Source organism: Aythya marila (assembly GCF_965140915.1).
Source record: "Aythya marila genome assembly, chromosome: 3".
Taxonomy (NCBI): domain Eukaryota; kingdom Metazoa; phylum Chordata; class Aves; order Anseriformes; family Anatidae; genus Aythya; species Aythya marila.
Genome location: NC_139044.1, coordinates 87,163,025 through 87,181,814, shown reverse-complemented (window position 1 = coordinate 87,181,814; position 18,790 = coordinate 87,163,025). Strand labels below are relative to the sequence as shown.

The following is an 18,790-nucleotide window of genomic DNA, read 5'->3' as shown; positions in this document are numbered from 1 at the left end:
TTACCCTAACACAGCAGAAGGGTTAAAAATAGAGTGACTAAACACAATCTTAATACTGACCAAAAAATAGCAGAAAAATGAAGAAAAAAAAAAGTGTGTATAAACTGAAAATGAGATCAGATTACAAAGGTGGAGCATAAATGAGTAGCATGGGTAAGAAGGGACAAAACTGGAAAGGTCAAGCCATGAACAGGAAAGAAAGTGAAGGATAATAAGGCAGGATTTTTAAATACTGTGTTAGGAAGATTGGCAAAGAGCGTGGCTTGTTCCTGGCTAAGATGAGCAGGGCACTGGTTGGCGATGCTGAGAGGCAGATATGCGTTCAGTCTTCACGGAGAGGATCAGCTGTGAGCCAGCCCATAACACAAGGAGCTGCAGTGCACAAGGGCGAGGAAGTAAGGCAGCAAAAGGGGACGAACAGGTCAAAGAGCACTTGGGTGAAGTAGGCTTTTAGGCCCAATGTATCTGCAGGATAGGGCCATATCTTGACTTTAGTAAGGTTTTTGACACTCTGTGGTGTGACATTTTGGTAAAACGGCTGGGGGAAGCAGGGACAGCATGGAGCTCTGAAAACGTGCATTTGTGTCTGGTTGAAAAATAATATTGACAAAAGAGGACCAAGTGGTTCACCCTCAAATGGGAATTAGATTGCCTTGGAACTGCACTGTTCGATAGTACTGACGTGGGTGACAAAAGGAGGAATGTTTCTTAAACTGGTGAGGGGGTGGCGGGGTGCTGGGAAGCAGGATTAGATTTCAAACTCATTTTTGCAGTTTGGGAAATGATTAGTGGAAAAAAACTAGGATGTGATTCAGTAGGGCAGCTATAGTGTTCTGCTCCTGTTGAGGAGTAAAAGAGTGAGAGTTTACTGGGTGAGGAACAAGGTTAGGCAGCAGCAGTCCTGCAGAAAGGGAGTGTGTGTGCTTGGGGTGGTGTGAAGGGACTCTAAGGTGAAAGCTTTCGAGTAATACTGTAGTGCTCAAAAAAAAGAAGGCAAACGCTGTACTAAAATGTATAACAGAAATGTTTTCTGTAAGCTACGAGAAAGTATTCTAGTTATTTTCACAGCTCTAATTAGCCATCCTGGGGAATGTGTTTTTGGGTGCTTTTAAAGGAGCATGAACCAAAAATTCCAGAGGAGAGCTGAGAAGATCTCTCAAGGAGACGAGTTCAAACCAGACTGAAGAAGGTGGGCCTTCATGTGAGGTGGAAATAAATTTTGGAGCTTCATTTCCTGGGTGTGGTGGATGGAAAATGTGATTGCACAGATTCATGAGACAAAAGTCGATCAAGGGCTGGTCTGGTATAAAGACATTCATTTTGGCTTTTCAGGTCCTGAGCCTTAAATTACATAGGCTGGTGGAGTACCCAAGGAAGGGTAATCGTGTGCTTGTGGTTTTTATGCTTTTCAGAGGTCTGTCCTTGACCCTTGCTGGAGACAGGACCCTGAGCTAAATAAACTTTTGGTTTCGTCCCTGGGAGTCTCTTTCATGTTCTGGATAACATTTGAGGAGAGATTGGAGGAAGGGGGGTGAATTGTGAGAAGTGACCTATACGCATGGTTATTACCCCTCAGGTAGATAGAAGGTAGCCTTAAAGAGAAAGGGGTGGGAGCTGAGAGTGGGTCTTGAAATGGGTCTAGGGTGATGTCTTTAGTGTCTAAGCAAAAAAAAATAATCCAAACTGAAGTGCTGTGGAGCACTTCACACCTGCAGAAGTAGGAAACAGTTGGGAAATTTGTGTACACAGGTGACTTCTCTTTTCAAATGACTCTTGACTGCATTGGCAGTGGTGCTGGATCCTGTGCTGTCCTTGGCTACTTGTGAAGGCAGAGGTGAGATCCTGTCTGCAGAGTTTGAATAGTTCATGGGAAGAGATGATGCTGGTTCATCCAGATTTACTGCAGTCCAAAGAAATGTTTGCACAGAAAATGTGGCCAGAGTGACTGACCCCCTTATCCCCAACTTCCCCGATTTCCTGGAGGTGCAGCTGTGAGGCCCAGGTGTTTCTTTTGAAGAGTAAGGGAATTGTATTGCCTTCATTTATCGATGAAAGAAGTCTCTGGTAATATTTTTATATATCTAAATAATTTTGTGGTCTCAGAAAAATGATGTGGGTTTGTCCTCACGGACTCTGAATGCCTTCCAGAAAATGGAAGAAAACCAATGTAAAAACAAACCCTCTTCTTTCACTGCCTCTTAGAGGAAGCTTAAATAGTACTTGAGTGTTTTCTTTTTCAGTGAATGAGTTTGAAAGGTGACCTGACTTTGAAATTTTACTCCAGTTGAAGCAATTAATGGCACGAGGGTGGTAGTAATACCACCAAGCCTCTGGCGTAGATAGGCTTGGCCACAGTTTGTCCTGTTATGATTTCCCTCTGTTTTAAATCAGAGTAAGGACTGCAGCTGTTCTAAATTGCAGCAATAGTGGCTTTGTGTTTATTATCCATTGTGGTGTCCGTGAAATAATGATGTCCAACAGTGCCTTGAAAGCCGGGCATGCAGACGCCCCTGTGTTTGCATATTTGTGTATAATTGCCAAGGGAAGAGTAAATGAATGAGATTAATTTCCCATTTAGTTGCGTAAAGGCTTAAGTCTGAGATTTTTCTGAATTGGCTGCATGCTTTCATAGACTGGGTCTGACATCAACAAAGTTTCCTCTGTAATGTTCGAAACTTGTCTTCCTAACTAACAGCAGTAAATAGATAATACCTGGGAATAAAGTTGTTTGGATGTGGTAGGCAACAATAGGTTCAGATACAGGTTCTGGGGGACACCACTAGGCCTCCAAAAAGTAACTTAAAAGAAAAAAAAACATGCTGAAATGGACACAAGTTACTTACATTCCTAACCTGGATGTGCTGGGGTACACTTCTGGTTTTGGGTTATATTTTAATCTCTAGATGTATCAAACCATTTGTGTAACTCTCCAGAGGATTCACAAAGAGCAAGGGGATAGGTGCAGTATTACCAAGAGACTGAGCAGCATCACCTTTTTCATCCGTGGAGAATAAGTTTGTTTCCTGTAGAAAGAAAATAAATTTATTTTCCCCAAGCACCGCTACAGGCTGGGAGATAAGTGGTTGGAAAGCTGCCTGGCAGCGAAGGACCTGGGAGTATTGGTTGATAGTCGGCTGAACATGAGCCAGCAGTGTGCTCAGGTGGCCAGGAAGGCCAACAGCATCCTGGCTTGTATAAGAAACAGTGTGGCCAGCAGGTCTAGGGAGGTGATCGTCCCCCTGTACTCAGCTCTGGTGAGGCCGCACCTCGAGTACTGTGTTCAGTTTTGGGCCCCTCGCTACAAGAAGGACATTGAGGTGCTTGAAAGAGTCCAGAGAAGGGCGACGAAGCTGGTGAGTGGTCTGGAGAACAAGTCCTACGAGGAGCAGCTAAGAGAGCTGGCATTGTTCAGCCTGGAGAAGAGGAGGCTCAGGGGCAATCTTATCGCTCTCTACAGGTACCTTAAAGGAGGCTGTAGCAAGGTGGGGGTTGGTCTATTCTCCCATGTGCCTGGCAACAGGACGAGGGGGAATGGGCTAAAGTTTTAGGACGGGGAGTTTTAGGTCGGATGTTAGGAAGAACTTCTTTACCTAAAGGGTTGTGAGGCATTGGAATTGGCTGCCCAGGGAAGTGGTGGAGTCACCATCCCTGGAGGTCTTTAAAAGACGTTTAGATGTAGAGCTTAGTGATATGGTTTAGTGGAGGACTGGTTAGTGTTAGGTCAGAGGTTGGACTCGATGATCTTGAGGTCCCTTCCAACCTAGATGATTCTGTGTGATATGGAGTGTGCGTGACAAAAAGTCTGTGGATGGCTCTTACAGGCTGGGCTCGGGAAAGAGTTGAAAGGAGCCTGTATTTGTGGTTCAGTGCCTGGGATGGTAGCTGTAAGAAGCCCTTTGACTAAAGAGATGATTTAGTTTTAGAAATATGAAGCTGTTCCCTTTTTCCTACCCAGCGTGCAGTGTTTCAGATAAACCGCAGAGGGTTTTAAGTATTGTATTCTTGCAGCTGGCCTCTCTGACCGCTCGTCTGAAAGTGATAATAATAGTGGCATCTACTGAGACGGCTGTTTTACATCAGAAAACTGAGCAGAGAGTTAGATATCTGAATTAGACCCTAAGTGTAGAAAGAAATGAGAAGGGCCTGCCTGTCTGCCCTGAATGTCTGTCCTGATGTCCACCAGCAATCCGTAATGCATCTGTTTGAGTGTGGTGCTGTACCTCTGTCTATTGCCTGGCCCAAATTTAGCCATAATTTAACAGCAGTGGCTCAGTCTGTGTATTTTGGGCTGCTTGTGTAACTAACCAGTGATAGTTTTGGTGCTAATTTAGGGTAATAGATGAGGTGTGTAACACATTTAAGGAAACCTGGAAACTCAACAGGTTTGTAGGCCTTCTTTTATGAATCAAAAAAGATTTTTCACTCCCTGGGCAGTTTAGCTCTTGGTAGTTATACTTCTTTCTTTCTTCAGAAAAGAGAAGAAAAATAGGAAGAAAAATTTGGAAGGACATTGAAGAACATTTTTTATTTCTCTGATGTTAAAATGATTTTTTTGAAATAGACTCCTTGGGAGAAAAAAAAATCCATTTACCACTGTAAAGAAACTGCTGTTCTGTAAACGATTCCTAAGCTTGGGTATGTGAACACGGCTGCCAGAAGAAGACCATGACATCATTTCAGTAAATCAGTGCAGAGTGGTTCCAGTTATATTCCTGCATTCCCTGGCAGGACTAAGAAGAAACAAGGATGTAGGTAGAAAAGGTTAAGTGAAAAGTCTGTTTGCAGCAATAGATACCTGCTAAATAAGCTAGGATGTAGGGTAAAGACTGGAATTTATATAAATGAGTTGCTGGCTTAACTGCTGTTGTGCTCATTTATATTGGCACGAGTTGTAGTTAATTATGCCAAGTCATAAAGTCACTTTTCTGGAACCTCGATCCTTTTTTGGGAGTGGAAGCTGAAACAGGAGTGTTTATGTCTGTATAGATATAACTGGGGCCAGGCTGCGTGGCAGAGAGCAGATCGGGATATCTGTAGGGCATGTAACCTCAGACCACAAGCTCTGTCAGGTGATTCAGGGGAAACGCCACGTAGTGCTGAGATTATTTGGAACAAATCACTGAGAATATACATCTGTCATCTTTTGAAAAGCCCCTCTGAAGGAACACATAAATAGGCCCAGTGCTGGTATTGCCAGCTCAGGAACAGGTAGCATAAGTTTTTTGGGTTTTGGTCGGGCCAATTAGATGGGAAGAACGTAAGATGCTGTTGTTTGTGTGTATCAAAGATGATCTAGTCCGAACCGCCTGACCACTTCAGAGCTAACCAGAAGTTAAAGCATATTCCTGAGCGTATTGCCAAATGTCTCTTGAATACTGACAGGCACAGGACATCCACCACCTCGTCAGTAGGCCTTTTCCAGTGTCTGACTCACCCTCATGGTAAATAAACTTTTCCTAACGTCCAGTCCAAAACTCCCCTGGTGTGACTCTGTGCCATTCCCTCATGTTCTACCTATCTGCTTTGCTAAAAGGACTGTTAGACCTGTAAAAATGTTATGGTGGTAACATATTAAAAAGAGTTTGATTCCCACTGCCATTCATGCTGGTGACATCTCACTGCCCTGCAGTCTTCTTTTCTTCTTCTGTTGGATTGTCCTAAATGCCAAGGACAAGAGAAATAGAAAAGGAGGCTGGACAATGCGGGTGTTGTTTCCATAGTATTTCTGTATATTTCTTCAGTGCAGTATTTATCGAATATACCACAAGTTTCAGGAGTTGTGTGTGTGTGAAGTGATTTTATAGGATCACAGAATCTCAAAGGTTGGAAAAGACCTTCAAGATCATCTGGTCCAACCATCCCCCTACCACCAATATCACCCACTGAACCATGTCCTTACGCACCACGTCCAAGCCTTCCTCAAACACCCCCAGGGACGGTGACTCCACCACCTCCCCGGGCAACCCGTCCCAGTGCCTGACTGCTCTTTCTGAGAAGAAATGTCTCCTTGTTTCTAACCTAAACCTCCCCTGGTGCAGCTTGAGGCCATTCCCTCTAGTCCTATCACTAGTTATCTGCAAGAAGAGGCTGACCCCCAGCTCCCCACACCTTCCTTTCAGGCAGCTGTAGAGAGCAATAAGGCCTCCTCTGAGCCTCCTTTTCTCCATACTAAACACCCTCAGTTCCCTCAGTTGCTTCTCACAGGACTTGTGCTCCAGGCCCTTCACCAGCTTCGTAGCCATTTTGTGAGTGATGAGGAAGGAGGCCTGTTCTGGAAATGTCATGATCCCACCCAGTTTCTTTCCTCAGGATTAGTGTGGAATAGACCACTGAATTTTTCCTGCCTCCCTCTTCATCTAGGGCATGGCTCCCACCTGGGAGTGAAGCCTACACAGCAGCAGGGACCTGTGCTTGCTCCAGGTCTTTTTCTCCATGGTGTGTGGCAGCAGTGCCGGTTATTGCTCTGCTGCAGAGAGCAGAGGTGGGGAGCCAGGAGGAAGCGTCCTCTGCTCTGTGGTGCTCAGTGCAGGTGGAGTAATCGTAGTGGGCTCCTTGCTAAGCCTATTTCTACGCCTGGACTTAGCCACCTGCAATTGCTGGGAGCTGTATTTAATGCCTGAAGTCGGCCCTCGTGGGGATGTGCTGAAGGAGGGAGATAGTGTCCAGCTGCTTGGTGGCAGGGGTCCCAGCAGGGCAAAGCTGCCTGCTAGCGGTTGGACTGTGGTTAGCTCCTAAAAACATGGGAATGCTGTACCATTAAACATAACTGAAATTCATTGAGCGGATGGAAAAATGTGGTGCATTTCAGCAATTCAGCAGTGACAAAGAGGAAATGTTTTGCCTGCTGCTCTTGCTTGAGGATGTCTGTAGCCACCTCTGGGCGCAGCTGAGTGGAGCTGTGGGAGGTGGCTCAGAAGCTCTGAGAACATGGGAAAATCTTGCAGGACAGGGAGACTTGCTACAACACCAAAGAGTTCCCGATCTGCCAAGGCTGCTCGATTCCTAACAAAATAATTACGTAGTGGCATGAACTGGGAGATTACCTAATGCCCCAGAGCCTGTTGTATGATTTTTCACTGGCTGGGAATGAGACAATGCTCTGGGCTTTATCACGGGAGCCAGACAGCTCCCTAACACAGCTTTCTTCAGGAGGTAAATGCTTTCTGAGTTGCACAGAGGGGAAAGGGCTGTGATATAACTCTCCTTCCTCCCCGGCAGTTTCCCCATCTGCATCATGGCTGTGCCTTAGTTGTTATCAGGAGATGGATGCAAGCAGGCAGCATTCTGGTTAGAAAGTTGCCCGGTGCCTGCTCTGTCCCAGGTCGGGTTGCTTTGCATGCTGCGCGATGCTGCGCGGAGCAATGAGCCCTCTGCCCTTGCAGTGTGTGCACATTGGTGCAGGTGGCAGAGGAAACAAAGCCAGAGGTGTGCACTGTGGCATGAATATCAGATCTGTATTCAGTGCCTCACAAGGTACTGAAGCCACTGCTATAGCCATGGCTATGTTTGTCTGTCTGTGTTGGATAGATTAAAGCTTGTGTAGCAGTACCTGACCATGTGCATACCTGCTCAGGCATGTTGTAAGTAAAGCTGAGTTCCTCTCTTGTTGATAACTGATTATCAGTAGCATCAAAGATTTTGTTGTTGTTGTTTTTCTTTCTTTTTTTTTTTTTTTTTTTTTTCCTGGTGTCACAATGTCCTGGGTTGTGGTTGTATAAAACTCAGCTTTAGCACAGCTTTATTCATGTAGAGGGATGGGAAATAGAGAAGTGTTAGTCACACTCTTGTTACACAACTGAGAAAAAGTTCAGGTGGTAGCTTTATAACATCTCTATTATTGCCAGTTGTCCTGCATCCAGCCTCCTTTACTGGTGAAATATCATAATCCCTTCAAAAAGGTCACCACCTGCTGACCAGTGCCCAGAGTGTCCCCAGGCAGTGGTTCCCCGACCCCAGCCAGCCCCCCTATATTAACTGTTCAGCATGATGCCATATGGTATGGGACATCCCTTTGGCCAGTTTGGGTCAGCTGTCCTGGGTCTCTCCCCTCCCAGCTCCTGCTGCACCCCCAGCCTGCCCGCTGGCAGGACAGAGCGAGAAGCTGAAATGTCCTTGGCTTGGTGTAAGCACTGCTCTGCAACAATTAAAACATCAGCGTGTTATCAGCACTATTCTCACCCTAAATCCAAAACACAGCACCACACCAGCTCCTAGGACTCTAACTATTAACTCTATCCTAGCCAAAACCAGGACACTGGTTAACAGTCATGAGTTAGGAAGACACAGGCTTCCTTCAGGTGAAATGATGTCCCTTCTTAATAGGTGCAGAGTTCTTTGGGTAGGTGTTGGGAATAAGTATGTCGTTAGGTGAGAGGGATTTACATTACCTGCACATTGAGTATTCTGCAGCTCTGTGCAATTCCTCTTCTGTTGCCAGTGGCTCTCCAGCACTTCTGTGCCAAGCAAGCTCAGCTGTGTCTGGGGCTCCTTGCCTTTGTGTGGTGGGCCAGAGTGCCCACTCTGCTTGCTGGTGGGAAAAAAACGTGGGTATTTTGCCTGAGACTCCTGGCTGGAAAACCTGGAAGGCTGGTGGGGTTGCTGAGAGTCAACAACTGCATGGGCTGCTTCTCGAGTGAAGAGGACAGAGGGATGGGAGGGAAAAACTGTGGCTTCAGCAGTAGCATCCTGTGGAAGGAGCTGTGTCGCTTAGGGCCAGACGCCATCCATCCTTGTTAAACCGTTGGATACCAGAATAAAGTACTGAAGTGTGCTACCCACAAACATCGTTTGCAGGATGTGAGTCATTTGGTTTAACCCAGGTTGTAATTTGGCGAGATGGTACACGCTGAGTGGGGCTTTTCCTTGAGCACTCCGACAGCAGCAGGAACACACTGCTTTCAGTCCATCACGACTTCCTTCTACTTGCCACTGTCAGAGAAATGGCTTTTTTTTTTTTTTTTTTTTAAATTAACATTTATTGGAGTTCAAATATCAAATAATTGCTTCATCTTTGAATGCTTTTATGCTCACAATAAATATAGGTGTCAGTCTCTCTCTTTATGGGAGTTATAAAAATGTGTAACTGAGTGGAAATTCCAAAGCAGTTCTGGTGATACATGAAAAGCAAATCCTGCAGTGGCTGCAGTACCCATTTAAATTTTATGGCACTAATTAGAAAATTGTTGAAGTATGTTTTTGCCTTTAAAACGGTCAAATATGGCTGAACGGTAATGGCTGCAGATTTTATCAGCCACGAGGTGCCACTCTTTTCCAACCTCAGCCAAAAAGGCCTGTAAAACACTAGTAATGTTTAGATATGAGAGGTAATGATACTGAGAGGCAACACCATTAAAATCAGCAAGAGAAAGCACAGTACATAATTAAAATAAAAGCTGTGGCACTTAGTGGCTCCAGGATGTTATGTTATCCAGGATCTTAACAGCACATTTATTTGGATTGTGAGAAAATTTGAGGCCACGTTATCTGAAGTAGTTAAAATATTAAGTTACATTAACCCCTGCACATTAAACGTGCTAGTTACTCATTCCCAAGGGGCTGTAATGGAGTGAGGATGGTTAATTCTTTGTGCTTTGTTGCTTAAGGGTGGTAAATGCTGTGCAGGGTTTTGTAAATTTTGACCTTTATCTGAGCTGCAGAATCAACAGCAAATAGTAACTGGGGTGGAATAGAAACCTGAATAGACAGTAAGGATGTTTCAGTGTGTGTGTGTGTTTCAGAATGTAAAGGAAAATGTTCGAGTGGAGAACGTGGGCATCTGCTCCCACCAAACAGAGAAATGCTATTGCTGTAGGACTGCTCTGGAGTCGATCCTTTTGCCAGGCTGTATTGCACATCTTCCATCAACCCTGTAAAGAGGAAAGGGGCAGAGGGGATCTATCTGGCAAAGAGGAGGCTGAGGGCCAGAGCCCAGTGAAGAAGCAGCTTTAGTTGCTGTAGAGGTAGTGGCTCAGCACAGACAGACTGTCACACTGGCTTTCTTTTCTGTTTGTCCCCCTAGCACTGAAAGCACCAGGGAGGTCATTACCTCTAGAGGGAATGCCCAGGATTAAGGATTTTTTCACTGTTTGCCTTTCATTAATAGCATGCAGTTTAAAGTCTTTATTTTTATATATTTTTAAAATTCCTTCTGGAAACATTGTCTTGATAAAAATGACTATGAAAAGTAGTCAACTATTTAGCTGAAGAAGAGATTAATACAAAATACCCTGGGTTTCTCTTCCGTGTGAAGGAGTTGCGGAGTCAGCTTCTTTGCAGGAGCAGAGGAATGCTTTGGTCCTGGACCAGCCATACCCGAGAGGGGATTTGTTTTCAAGGAGAGCGAGGCCAAACCATATCCTCCTTGTTCAGGTAGCTCTCAGCTGGGACTCTGTTGGCACCTGCAGACCATTATTGAAGTGGAGCATTGCATTTCAGTTTTTTCTGGGCTGTGCTGTTCCGTCTGCTTCTTTTAGTGGTTTTGGGACAGTAGCGATTGTTAGGGAGCTGCTAAATCCAGCAGGCTGGCAGGGGCTGCCCCAGGTCCAGCCAGTAGTGAGGCTGGGCACATGTTCCCAGCAGGCACACAGACACAGGGATACCTGTATGTGGTATGTACATCCAGCGGCTGGTCGCACAGACCAACACAGGCACGCTCAGCATTCACGCAAACAGCCCCAGTTACCTTACCTCTGGCTGATCAGGCTGAAGGATTCTGGTTAGTGGGAACATATATACGTGACCACAGCATGGATCTCTGCAGTAGCAGGGCATAAATAGTCTGCCCAGCAGCTAGCACTGGATTGTGATCTCCCCAGTTCCTGGTAGCTGGGTGTGCGAGACCCCCTGGCCACTGCCTCGCTCCAGACTCTGGTGCTCAGACCCCTTTGCACACACGTGTGCACTCACTGTGGATCCCACCAGCAAACTGTCTTTGAAGCCTAGTCTACCCCAGTAGCTGATCCCGGATCCTTGCTTCCCCCAGTTGCTTCCTGCACAGAGAATGAGAAATGTACCCGCACATGTACAATACTGACCAGTGCAGCAGTTGCTCTGGGATATTTATTTTACAGTTTTCTTCCCAGGTGTTGTTTGGCAGCAGTCAGCTGCATGCTGGCCAGCCCATTGCACCAGTTCCACGTTGGTTTACCAGGCTGTCTGAATGCACCAGGCTCTGGAGGAGCCGCATCAACGGGGTTCAGTTGTCTGATGGGTATTATGGGCAGTGGGGGAACAGGGGAGGAGCACTGCTCTACTAATTAACCTGATAACGTGGATATTTTATTCAGTTTTTATAAGCTTTGTGACACTGTCATATTTCTTTTTCCTTTTCATTTAGATTCCTTTGGGACTCTTGTTCTTCCAGTAGTAAGTATTTCTTTCCTTCCCTCCTAAAAAAAAAAAAAAAAGTTGACTGCCTGTGACTTTTCAGCAGCTAATGTTGATGTGATGATGTATTTTTATATGTGATCTTGGCTATTTTCACTTTCTCAGATGAATGTATTTGCTGACCAATAAGCCAAGGAGTTTTCAAATTAAGTGCTCTGCAGCTTGTTACAAGTAATTACAGGATATGTGAGCTGACTTCCAGCATCAGCACAAGCTGTCATTAAACTTGAGTCCAGAACTTGGCTTTGTATGTTTTCTTTTTTTCCTGCTGGCTGATACCTACATCCCTACTCCAGACACACTATGAAGGCTAATTAGAGCTGAATAATTGTGCAAAGTAATAACAGAAATAGTAAATTTTAAGTAAAAACATTGCTTGTATTTATACCCTGTCATCTTAAGGATTTGTAAATGCACATTCAGTGGAAGTACACGATTAACTAGTCAACAGAAATGTATAATGCAGTTGTTTATTGAGCAGAAGTTGTCAGTTTATAGTCCTGGATGCTTACCTTGAAAATCCGATATAAAGAATTTGGTACTTCTGTCAGGAAAAAAAGTATTTTTTTTTTTTTTAAATCAAATTCTTAATTTTTTAACACCTTTAAGAATCCCTAAATCCAGTGGGTTTGGATTCTGATCTCAAAATTTCTATCAGATAAAATAATCTGAAAATATTTGATAAACGGATAAACAATGATGAGCGTTTCAACATTATGAAGACTATTAGATTGCAATGTTATCTGTACAAACCATAAATTAGCAGGCATAGACAACTCAGTTCAAAACAAAATAGGTTAAATTAGCAAGTTCCTTAATATAATTTCCCAGTCTTAAAGCATCCTTATGTCTCACAGCCTTCTACAAAATTGAATTCCATAATCACTTTACTGGTAGTAAGAGACAGATGCTGTGATAACCAAACTGAAAAACTTTTAGAGCACTTCAAGTGTTCAATAAATATAATGGGGAACCATGTACTGAGCTTGATCTAAATTTGCCAACTCGCCTTACCACAGCCTTAAAGAAACAATACGTTCCTTGAGGCCTCTTGCCATGCTTCTTGAATGCTCAGGGTGTGATGTGGGGGTGGGAGAGGAATGGTCAGGCACAGTTTGGACCTGACCTGTGGTGGTTTTTTTGTTCATGTAGTTACGGTAGATTCATGTACTGCCCAGTGTGTGCTTGGCTGGTAGCAGAAGGTGGGTAATGAGCTGCTGGTTTCAGCTGTCATATTTTCCAGAGGAGACAGTAGCTTCCTTGTCTAGGTGCTCGTGAGGGTGGCTGGTGTGGTCAGGAGAAGTGCTTGAGATGGCCTCTTTCTCTCTCACGTTAGGAGTGCCAAGACAAGGATAGTAATACCATTCAGCTGAGGGGTGTATCTATGAAGATAAAATGTTTCCACAGTAAGTTCCTAATAGCTGCTGTTAAAAGCTGCCTTGCTCATAGTTGTATTGAGAAATGCCCTTTTACAGAAGGAATTGATGGGGCTGAGGTAAATAGTTAGCATTATTTTAGCACTGACCTTCCAGAAACATTGTGTTAATTCAGTTTTCATTAGCATGGATATGTGCACTGGAATTTGGGTTTCTGTACTCCTCAGACATCCTGATACACTGCCACGGCAATGTAAACTTTTACTGTCTCTGTCTTTTACATCAAGAAAGATAAAACAGGCAATTTTGTCACCAAGTTACAGGGAGGAAAGATCTTTTGCAATATAAAAAATAGCATATATAAGATACTATACAAAGTATCAAGAAATTAAAGATGAGGGGAACAGCCCATGTTGCTTTATTCACAATAGGGAAAAGCTACAGAAAAATAAATGAGATCTGTAAATGGTGATTGCAGACTTGTAAAGAAGAAAACAAAGACAGTCTTTGCAAGTATGTTAAAATAATGCTGTAAGAGCACTATTCACTGCTACAATGAGACAACACAAGCTTATTTTCTCACCATCTTGACTCTGAAGGTTTATAATGATTCTGGGAATTCTTGTAGGGAATCCTGTCTGCTTCTTAGGGAATAAACCTTATTTAATAAGCGGTAATATTCTTATATGAATTAATTGTGAGGTAATATTTGACAGATGTAGTAACTAAGGCTGTTGCTCCTATTTAATATATTCCAGAATACTTGGCGAGGAAGTCTGAGAGTGTTGAAATATGTGAATCATATGTTCTTGGCAATGTGGATACAAAGACCTGCAGTTGAAGCAAATGCAGAATCGATTTCAATCTAGTGTTTTGCACCTAAAGTTTGGTTATATAAGTCCAGATTTTAAAGGGTACCTTTTCTCCCTGTGTCATCATATGCCTGCTCATGGGTGGGGGAAAAAAAGAGCCTGTTTATTTCCCTTTTCCCTGACTTTTCCTTCTGACTTCGTTTTCAAAAGAGAAAGTCAACAGAGAGGGATGAAATTGTAGTCAGTTCCTGTTTATAGGTAAACACACAGAGAAAGAAATGTATTTGGTACAGACATTTGCATTTACCTTATTTATTACTATGTGGTATTTTTCTCCATTTGAGAAAAATTCCATTACCTCACTGTACAGTCTTAAAATTAGTTTTGACAGCAAGACAGTGTTTCATTATAGAGCTTGGTAGGATACTTTTGAAGTGCTGTGCCTGGTGAGTTAACAGATGTAATTTTCATTACCAGTGCAAGAGGAGAGCTTAATTTCCATATGTTGTGCTGAAAAATGTAAGCCTGTCTGCTTTAGTTGTCTTGACTTCAGAGGCTTTACTCCAGATTTACTGTTCTAACTACAAACAGAAGCATGCAACTCTTAAGCTTTTTAGCAGTGCTACTTGTTGGAACCAGCTGTATGTTTTGTTAAACCCGTTCCATCTTCAAAGAGATGCTCCCAAGCAGATGGCAGTACAGAAGCCAGCATTCGGGCTGGGATGCTCCTGGGGTCATTCCTTGCCTGTGCAGGCTCTGCTCAAGGTGAAGTCTCTGTGTCCTGCTGCAGTGCTGCTTTAGATGCTTTAGACCCACTGTGGGTGGGATTCCTCCCATCTAACTGCAGGAAATGAACGGGTCCATCTGACCTGTGAGCTCCAGATTTCTTCTGGGCACTAGAGAGACACCTGTGCATGTTTATTCTGGTCCTATGTGATCTAACTTTCCTTGCCTGTCTGTGATGTCTGTCTGCGTTCACTGCCAGCACAGAAAGAACTTTCAGGGTTTATCCTGAATAAAGCGTCTCAGCTAACCATACAAAATGTCTTTTATTCTTTAATATTTTGGGAAGAATGATTATCTTACTAGTTGAGCTGCAATATGTGCCGGAATTATGAATCATTAAATTACGGAGGTGAGACAAAACCAGTCAGTTGCTATTGAAAAACAGTACCTGTCTCCTCAGGAGATTTTTCTTTCCGAATTTATTTTTTCTGCCCTAAAAGATGTGAAGGTAAAGCTTGTAAAAAGAACTGTAGAGTTTTCTTTCTGTCGTGTTCATCTTGCCCGCATGTAGCTTCTTCGGCTGTTTTATTTCTGGAATATTTATTATCAGAAAATGACAAAGTCTGAAAAAAAAATAGCCCCCAGAATCAAATGCAGGAAATTTCCCAATAACTGTAGAAAGAAAAGAGAGCTCAATGCATGCATGTCTATGAATGGTACTTGGGTACATAGATACTCACATTATTGAAAATCTGATCACCAGTAAAAATCATGTAGAAATATTATGGAATGATGCTTCTGAGAACACACTTTTATGTAATTGTTGTAGTGACAGAGTCCTGCAATCCTCTTGTTCTTTTTGAGTATTTACATAAGTTGACTTGTTCAGGAGCATGTCAGAAACCTTAATAGCAAATGTTTTTGGAATAATGATGTCTTCAGTTATATCTTGGATAATTAACAATGAGTCACTATTTTCTTTTCAGCTGCCTTTGAACAGTGCTTCTGGTGATTATGAATTACTGGTGGAAGGCCATGCTGATGGCCAGCGCATTTTCTCGAACCGTACCAGCTTGATATACACAGCAAAGAGTATCTCTGTATTCATCCAGACTGACAAATCTACATATAAACCGGGACAGGATGTGATGTTTCGAATTGTCACAGTCTATCCTGATCTCAAACCTTACAAAGCATCTCTCAATATATATATCCGAGTAAGTATCCACAGGAACCTCAGTATACATTGAAATTTCTCATGTCTTCCAACACCATATTCCAAATACAGTTCATATGTATTGCTATCTAAATCTTGCTAGCAAGGCCTCGTGCATTTTACATGCAGCCTGTTTTTTTTTTTAAGGACCCTCGGAAGAAGTTGATTCAGCAGTGGCTGCTAGAGGAGGGTGATTTGGGCGTAGTTTCGAAAAAATTCCAGTTATCGACGAACCCTCCACTAGGAGACTGGTCCATAGACGTGGAAGTGAATGTGAGTATTAACATTTGCCAACTTAGAGAGAGATTTCATTTATCCTGATACATGTGAATAAAGCTATGTTTACTTTGCTGAAGCAAAACCATAAATAAGCATGGACCATGAGGAGAAATCCTTCCTTCGTGCCAAACCTGAAGAAACTATGCAAACCTCACAAGCTTTTCAGTACTATATGGTTTTGTAAGGAAATATATTTAAAAGAAAAAATAGATACGTAAAAATACATATTTTATCCTATGGTCTGGATTGTGATTCTAAAATGTGTTATTTCAAAAGGCAAGGATTTTTAGTGTTACTATCAAAGAAAGAGCTTGTGGAGTTCTGTTTTTTTAAGTGAAACACCCTTATGCTTATTTTGTAAGCGAATATACAGAAATTCATTGTGCCCTGGTGTTCAGCCAGTCAGTGTCTCAAGGGGTGTGGAATCAAAGACTGTCATTTACAAATGTCTGTCTAGTTTTAGTGGTGTTTTACCAATTCATGGTGACCCAAGAGTTACTGAGGAAAAAATAACCATGCAAAATAGAAACGGCGAATAAAATAGCAGAACTATTGCATAACAAACCTGGTATAATTTATTTTGTGTGTGTTGCTATTGGTAACAGTCCTATCAGTCCAAATCCTTGAAGATCTCATACACTGGAAAATACACTGTAGAAATAGCTGGAGATTTCAAGATTGTGTGTGTGTCAAGTTTATTCTGACTGCTCTAAATGCTTGTAATTTGGGAACTACATTTCCGAACTGGCTTACAGTGACTGCTCAGAGACATTTAGCAAGTACAAACAGGACTGTGCAATGATTCCTAATAAGATGGGGCAGAAGCATTTGACTGTGTATAACTTCAGAATGATATTTGGCAGTAACAGTTATACGCTTTATAGATTTCTGTAGGCTGAGGTACATGAGGTGTTCAAATGAGTATCAGGACCGGATTCTTCAAACACTTTCTCATGCGGGTGTGGATTCGGCACTATTGTCTTTGCTGGGAAAAATGTTTTAAGTTGTTCCTGGGCTTGGCCACTCCTTCGCATCCCTGTGCTGCTGTTCAACAGCTTCTTGGTAGCGCTGAGGCATGTGTAATAAAGCTGAGATCTAAAGTACGTCAGGGAAATGACCCCGATTGAAAAGCTTGAAGATTAAAGTTTTGTTTTCCTTTGTTTAACCTAGACCAGCTCCCTGATCTGGTTTGCAGTGCAGCCCCTCTCACAAATGCACAGGCATTTTTCAGGAGGAGGAGAAGTGTGGCTCAGACATGGCTTGTAATGATGATGGGCTTCTTCAACAGCTGTCTTGCCAGGGGGAAAAAACATGTTTGTGAAATTTTGTTTGGACTATCTGTTATGTGATAAATCACCCTGAAGTCAGGAAGACACTGTTAAAGGAATGGCAGCAGCTGGTCTCAGTGAAAGTGTCATGCCCTCCTGAAACACCCCTCCCCATCCTCCAAAAAAGGAAGAAAAAAAAAAGTTAAATTGAAAGATTTATCTGGACTGATAAAGCAGCTGAGAAAACAGTCAAGTGAAGTTAGATCTTAGTACATGATAGGAAATAATGGTGCTCTAAATTTTAGCCATGAAGTATGTACTACAGAAGGTTAATGAATGTCAGTAAGCCAGGAAAACAAGTCTCTCAAGTGATGAGTAATAATGAGGAAAAGATAAATAGGGAACATTTTGTTCACTGTCTCTTCCAATAGATAGCTAGAGGACACCAGGTGAAGGAGGTAGAGGACAATTTCAAACCAATTAAGATGGCACAAGTGAACTGTAGAGCTCATCATGAGTGCATGTTGTGAATGCTGACAATTCACATGGGATCAAAAAAGTGCCCAGACAAATTCAATGAAGCAAGCCTGTTAAGAACTGTGAACTGAAAAGCTCTTATCCCTGGTTCAGGAGGCCTACTTTCAGGCTGGCACTGTGTTGCTGACTGCTAGCCCTGGTTGGTATGATGGTGTGATGCTCTGGGTGTTGAATATTGGCTTCTGCCAAAGACTGAGCTTTGGCCTAGGTTTGTGTTAGATCTACCAGGGTGTACCCAGGTTGACCTAGACAACCCTAGGTTGTCTTTATCATATTTCAGTAAGAACATCCAGTTTTCCCTACTGTTAATTTTTAAGACTTAGTGTTCTAGCATTGAGTGTGGCCTTGAATGCCATGTTTGGGGTCTTTAATAGAGCTCCAGATACTTCAGTGGTGTGAATAATATCCAAGGACATGGATAATACCCATCAAACTAGGGTATGTTGATCTATTTGATAATTCAAGGTGAAAAGTACTGCAAAATGCTTTTGGTACAATTAACAGAATACTCTCTTGGGAAAAGATGAACTTGGTCAGAACAGAAACAGGATCCTCCGTCAGTGAAAATGAAGAAAACAGTACATATTTTAAGAAACACAGCATTTAATAAAAGTGCGAGAAAGAGGGAATTAATAGATATAAATCTAAACGAGAAAGTCTAAACTCTTGCATATTTGTAGGAAATACAAAGACCCCAGGGATGGGGTCTTTGGGTGGTTAGTAACAGTATGAAAAAGTTTTCAAAGTTTGTTAGAAACAAATGAAATTCCAGAGGTGGCAGTGCCCTATAACATGTGGAAACAATGATTATGTGGCAGAGATGGAAGCATTTAATGTGTGTTGTTATAGTTCTTCGTGGTTTACTGAATATCACTGTGGGAAGCTTTGAGAAGATGAGCAGGAAGTGAATATATCCTTAACAGTAAAGCATAATTGAGGCATTATGGGAAACAATAAACCTGTCATCTGTCAAGGTGATTTGGGATTCCACTGATGAAGAATTAAATTCTTTCAGGCTATTATGGATCAGGCTTTTAAGCACCAGAACAACAAAAAAAAAAAGTGAGGGAATCTCTGTTGCATGATGTTTTAGCATCAAGAATGATTGCCTCTTTGGAAGATGCATTATGATTGTGCAGACGGCTGGAGTAGCTGAATTCTAGAGTAACCAAACTGTGATAAAAGGAGGCC

At 42.7% G+C, this 18,790-nt stretch overlaps 1 protein-coding gene across 1 annotated transcript in view; it reads left to right on the top strand.

The window, feature by feature from the left end:
• The window catches only part of CD109 (CD109 molecule), an 80,915-nt gene that overhangs the window by 6,046 nt on the left and 56,079 nt on the right, over window positions 1-18,790 (top strand). The window contains exons 3-5 of the mRNA XM_082757264.1: window positions 11,336-11,364; window positions 15,286-15,516; window positions 15,663-15,788. Of these exons, the coding sequence (XP_082613390.1) occupies window positions 11,336-11,364; window positions 15,286-15,516; window positions 15,663-15,788 (386 nt within the window). The remainder of the gene's footprint in view (window positions 1-11,335; window positions 11,365-15,285; window positions 15,517-15,662; window positions 15,789-18,790) is intronic.